Consider the following 6436-nt stretch of genomic DNA (forward strand, 5'->3'; position numbering starts at 1 on the left):
GGAGTTGAACTGTGAGAAGGACAAGTGGCACTGATTTTCCTTATGTCTCAGTACCAAGCTAAGTAGAAGACTAGACTTGGATCGTGTTGTCCTAGCTGTTTGTCATCTCATGGCAGCTGAGTGTATGTGGGGCCAGAGAAGATTCAAGGATAATCTGGGCAGTAAGAAGAGAAAAAGCAGGGATATTGAGGACAGACAAAAAGCACAACTCAGGGTAGATGATCTGGGAGGTTTGGAGGAGCCTCTCATTGAGAGCCTTCCTTCCTAATTCTTGTTTTTCCTCACCACAGGCTCCACCATGCCTTTGGTTGTGAAAGCTGCTATTACTTTTCTGAAGTCATCTGTGGATCCTGCTATCTTTACTTATTGAAGATACCATACAGAAAAAGAAGTGCTTTTAATTTTCTACTGTTATTTCCTTTATCACTTCTACTGTGATGATATGTTCTTGTGTTTTATAATTCTTTATTTTTTTGCCATAAAAGTAAAGGATGCTCACTCCACTTTGCATGCTCCAGGTTCACTTTGGATATGATCTTTCTTTTCCCAGCATGCCCCTTAGGAAAGTGACGGTGATCCCAGAACCTGTTTCCTTTCTTGAAGGAGTTCAAAACATTCACAGGCTAGTAATGTTCCTTCCAGGGTGACAACATGAAAAACAGGTGACATGAACTACAGACTAACGATTGCAGCATTGATGTTAGGGAATGCCTGAATTAGAGAATTCTCTGCATTATCTTTGTCTGTTTACTTTCTATCTTATATACTTGTTAGGACCGTACTGGTAAGCTTTGAAGTTTTTCCATGTGTAGGAGGAGTTAGAGGGAGGTTGAAAGCCAACATCTGAACCAATGTAATGTTAAGATCACAAAGAGGGAGACTCCAGGGGTACACTGTGAGAGTTGGCACTGTTGGGGACCTTCCTGATTCATTCTGCTTGGGCTTTGCTAGCTTGTACAACCTACATGCCTTTCCTTCCGCTGCCAAAAGGACTTCGATTGAGCTACACCTGTTGGAGACAGATGTTCCTTAATAATGAAACATCTTAGTAAGAGGTATATAATGCAATCCTTAGTCCTACCCTGAACCTGTGAGTCCTCTAAGTCAGGCTTTAATCTAGTGCACTAAAGGGAAGGGCGAGTTTAATGGGAGCTTTGCCTGGAACCTGAACCTGGAGCACTTCTGCATTAGGAAGAAAGGAGCTCCCTGTGATCACTCCTGACCCTTGTGTCTCATATCTCTTACCCTAATGGAAATGACCCTATTTGATGTACTGTCCCTAAAGTAACTTGTATCAATATTAAAATGACAATTTCTACCCTTTCATGAGTAAATGCAGTGGTTCTTAAAATGGTCTTGTCTCCCTACCCCACAAATCTTTTGGTACTAGTATTTTGGGAAGCCAAGCTAGGATAGTAAATTGACCAGAACACAGTTGTGGAAATTTGACCTGAAGTTAGTGAAATAACACTTTAAAGAGTGTAAATAAAAACACACACAACTTAGTTAGAGGTCTAGTTTTTCATAGATTCATTTATTGAACTTACATTGGTTTTATTATCGCTTGTTTTCTGTCCCAGCTTTCCTGATGCCTCCATTGTTCCCATGGTATCCTGCCCTTCCATCTTCTGTTGTAGACTAACTTCTTCTCTTACATGAAGCAAGTAAAGGACACTAGTGAGAAAACCACTGTTAGAATCCTGACCATACACTGTAGTAGTTATGTGATGATGGGCAAATCATTTCAACCTCAGGCACGTAATATGCTCATCTGCAAAACTAAGGGATTAAACTAGAACTCTATTAACACTTTCAAATTGAATACTCAGAATTCCTAGAGGGACGTCATTGCCTTTTGACTCAGAAAGTGGGTGGACAAGGCCTGAGTTTCTTAAGTTGTTGAGTTACCTGGTATTAGGAATATTTGGGGGATGTGTATAGTGGAGTCTAATCTCTCAGCCTTTCCTCCAAGTTAGTTTATGCTGAATGTGATTGTGGAACAGGGTTGTAGCACCACTTTGAAGCTTGTTAGAAATGCAGAATTTTAGTCAACACCAGGAACCACTTTATTTAACAAGGCTCCCAGGTAATGTGCACCCACACTGAAGCTTGAGAAGTAAAGGCTTAATATTTTCATGAAATAGGCTTATGTCAAAGTCTGCCATCTAGATAGGCTCTACCTACGTAATATCAGAAAATAGTTTCCAAAGGACCAGGAAACTTGTATAGTCAACCTCTGTGCACACAACGCTGCACTTTACATTTATTATGTAGAGCATTTATTGTTTATCTCCCCTTTTCTCACCCTTCAGCTTCCAGACTGGGGCTTGAGGACTTAGTGCAGGGCCTTCTAAAACAAAAAACAAACCCAAACCGAAAAAATATATGTCAACCTGTCTTTTGTCTTCCTTAAAATAAGGCAATTGCAGTTTTAAAGTGGCATGGTTTTATTTTTCCATTTGGACTTCTGCACAATGAAATGTTGTACCAACTGCAAATTCCTCAAATCCAAACAAGTGTCAGTCTTCATAATCAGCAAATGGCATTTTGGCACATTTATTGAAACCCCTTTTCAAGGCTGGTGCTTTATGTTTTGGAAGAGTATGAAGAACCATCTGTAATTTCAGAAACTGGTGGTCCAGGCAATGAGCCCAGGAGAGAAGCTGTTCTCATCTCCCATTGGTTCCCTTTATCTAGCACTTGTTTCGCCACAGCAGCAGACTTGGCCACAGGAAAAGTGGCAGATATCATGGCCTCAAGATTCTTTCACTTAAACAGCCCAGGAGCTCCCCTGGAGGGTTCTCTGTTCTCCATGGACTTGTTAATAAAATCCATCCCCTGTCTTCCCCAACTCTAACACAGTCCCACTCAGGGTCACAAAGCAGCTGCTCTTCCTCTCCAAACTCACAGCAGTTGCTTCCTTAGAAACAGTCCATCTGCCTTCTGGAGTATCTGATTGAAAGGAGATACCAGGAGAAAACCAAGAAAGAATCCCGTGCAATGAACTAACTATGTATTTTATCAGACTTTTCGATATTCTCATATATTTTGATATTCTCCTGAGTGCATACACATTTAAAATTATACATTCTTGGAAAATTGACTCTTTTATCATTATTTAATGCTCAACTTTATCCCTGATTTTTGTTGTTGTTGTTGTTCTGAAGTTGGCTTTGTCTGAAATTAACGTAGCTACTCCAGCTTTCTGCTGATGGGTTTTGGCAAGGCATATCTTTATCCCTTAACTTTTAGCCTATATGAGTCTTTTTATTTAAAGTGAGTTTTTTGTAGACGACACATGGTTGGGCTTATTTATTTGTTTTTGTTTGTTTTTAATCTACTCTGGCAATCACTGCCTTTAAATTATCTACCCATATCATTTATATTTAAAGTAATTATTGATAAAATTATGTTAATATCTACCATGTTTGTCAACTGTTTACTATTTATTGCATTTTTCCTTTGATTTTTTCCCTTTTATTTTTGCCTGTTCTCACTTTAATCAAGCATTTTATGTGATTTGATTTTAACTCCAGTCAATATTCCATCATATTTCTTAAGAAATTTTTAGTTGTGGTTCTAGAGTTTGTAATCTACATTTGTAACTAATTTAAGCCCACCTTCAAATAACACTGTATCACTTTACATGTAGTGGATTTACCTTATAACAGAGTATTCCTAATTCTGTTTTCCCATCCACTATGGCATTGCTGCCATTCATTTCACTTATGTCTATATTTTGACTACCCACTTGTTACTATTATGACCTTCAACAGTTAATTGTTTAAAGAATAAGAAAATGAAAAGATGTATTTCACTTTTATTTATTCCTTCCCTGACATTTCCTTTCTTTACATAGATGTGAACTTCTTACCTATAACCATTTTTTTCTTCCTGAAGAATTTGTCTTAATACTTCTTGTAGAATAGATCTGTGGGCAATGGATTCCCTTCGTTTTTGTTTTTGTCTGGGAAAGTCCTTATTTCTTCTTCACTTTTGAAGCGTAATTGTGCGGAACATATAGTTCCACATTTGTGTGTGTGTGTATCTGTGTCTTTTAACACTTTAAATATTTTGCTTCAATCTCTTTTAGTTTGAGTAATTTTTGACAAGAAATATGTGGTTATTTTTTTTCCTCTGTAGGTAAAGTCTTCTCCCCCTCCTGCCCTGCAGACTTCTTTCAGGATTTTCTCTGTCTTTGGTTTTCTGCAGTTTGAATGTAACATTTGTAAATATAGGGCATTTTTGTATTTATCCTATTGGTGTTATTTAAAAACCCTGAATCTGTCATTTTGTGCTTTTCATTAATTTTGGAAAAATTGGGGCTATTACTTTAACTATTTTTCTGCTTAGTTGTTTCCTGTATTTCAATTACACATGTTACACTTTTTGAAATTATCCTGTAGGTTTTCAATATTCTGCTCTGTTTTTCTTCTGTTTGTCTTTTATTTTGTTTTAGTTTTTACCTTTACATTTAAGTTTGTGAAGTTTCTATTGGTCTACTTTCCATTCCAAAGATTCTTTATGTAGTCATGCAAATGTGTGTTTTTTATTTTGTTTTTGTTTTTATCTTTACATTTAAGTTTAAGAAGTTTCTATTCATCTATCTTCCATTCCAAAGATTCTCTTCCAGGTTTGTAAGTGTCAGCAGTGACTCTGAAGTCACCTGTCTCTCAGGATTTCAGGGTGACTATTTGCCTGTGTTCTCAGTTTCCAATGGGTACAAAAAATAGTTTTGTATTAGTCCATTCTTACATTACTATAAAAAGAAAACCTGAGAACTGGGTAATTTATAAATAAAAGGCTTAATTGGCTCACAGTTCTGCAGGCTATACCAGAAGCATAGCAGCTTTTGGGGAGGCCTCAGGAAACTTAGAATCATGGTGGAAGGCAAAGCAGTAGCAGGTGTCTTCACGCAGCCAAAGCAGGAAGAAGAAAAAGAGGAGGAAGGTGCTACACACTTTTAAGCAATCGGATCTCGTGAGAACTCTGTCACAAGAACAGCACCAAATGGGGAAATCTCCATCATCCAGTCACCTCCCACCAGGCCTCACCTCCCACACTGAGGATTACAATTTGTCATGAGATTTGGGCGGGGACACAAATTCAAATCATATCAAGTGTATTCCGCTTTTTCTTCTGGTAATGATGAGAGTGATGATTTCCAAACTCTCTGCATTTTATAGTTGAAACTGGACTCCATGTATTCTGATCTACCAAATTGCCACACTTCAGTGACTCTTCGTTTACAGAATTGTACTTTTTGGAACTTCAGAGGTAGAAAACATTTGTTTTTCCCCTGTTGTAGTCTATCCAAAGTTAAAAGTTTGTGTTTGTTTGTTTTGCACATAAACCAGTCTTTATTACCAAGTGATATAACAAACAGACATCCTTAATTGTGAGATATGAAAATGAGATGAGTTGTGGGGAAGAACCCAGTAATTCAGGGAGGGTCTATAAATAGACAGACTTAGGGAGGGATGAGGGTATAATGTTGGGCAGTTCTTAAATAATAACAAGCATAGGCATAAAGCTGAAAGTGGAATTATATAGGAATATAGTCAGGCTTACATGAGATAATAGATATATATATATTTAAAGCCTTTGTCAAATATCAAGCTCTGTACAGAGTTTGGAATCCAGGCTTTTTTTAGTCTTTATTTCATCTTTTTTTTTTTAAACAGCTTAATGAAGTGTAATTTATGTACTGTAAAATCCACTCATTCAATTTAATTCTTTTTTGAAATATTGTAATTAACAGTTTAGTGTTCAGTAGATTTTTAGGATACAGATGCTTAAACTTACAAGCATGTTTTCTGCTTTACTGAGGTATGATAGACAAATAAAAATGATCTGTGTCTTTTGATTGGAGAATTTATCCATTTACATTTAAATTAGCTATTGATAAGTGAGGACTTACTACTGCCATTTTAATTGTTTTCTGTTTGTTTTGCAGTTGACTTGTTCTTCTCTTGCTTTCTTCCTTTATTTGATGATTTTTTTTTTTTTTTGGTAGCAATTTGCTTTATTTTCTCTTTATCTTTTGAGACTTTTCTTTGTGGTTATCTTAAGGCTTTCATAAAAATATCTTGTAGTTATAACCATCTATTTTAAGTTAATAACAACTTTAATTGCATATAGAGACTCTATGATTGAAAGTTTCATTTTTTTTTTACTTTTAAAAATAAAAATGTGAAATAGCTACTTGTTTTGAATATTAAGAACAAAGATTATAATACTTCATTAAAAAATTAGCTGAATTATCTGATTTGGGGAGAATCTGTAATCATTAATAGATAAAACCATTAAAATGAATGTTATAGATACAATTAATACACAGCTATATATTTTCCATTTTGTACCAAATCTTTACTCTATACAACAATCATTTTATAATAATTTTTCAGGTGTAAATAAATATATGAATGCCACTACC

General features: G+C 36.0%; 1 protein-coding gene across 2 annotated transcripts in view; it reads left to right on the forward strand.

Moving 5' to 3' along the window:
- The window catches only part of VWA5A (von Willebrand factor A domain containing 5A), a 28860-nt gene extending 27534 nt beyond the window's left edge, over positions 1-1326 (forward strand). For both annotated transcript variants that reach the window (XM_012470221.3, XM_021671216.2), the window contains one exon: positions 291-1326. In XM_012470221.3, coding sequence (XP_012325644.2) covers positions 291-370 — 80 coding nt within the window. In that variant the 3' untranslated portion in view covers positions 371-1326. The remainder of the gene's footprint in view (positions 1-290) is intronic.
- The last annotated feature ends 5110 nt before the right edge of the window (positions 1327-6436 follow it).

The sequence above is a fragment of the Aotus nancymaae genome, unplaced genomic scaffold (genome assembly GCF_030222135.1).
Source record: "Aotus nancymaae isolate 86718 unplaced genomic scaffold, 86718_ANA_hifiasm-v0.15.2.pri h1tg000012l, whole genome shotgun sequence".
NCBI classification, from domain to species: Eukaryota; Metazoa; Chordata; class Mammalia; order Primates; family Aotidae; genus Aotus; species Aotus nancymaae.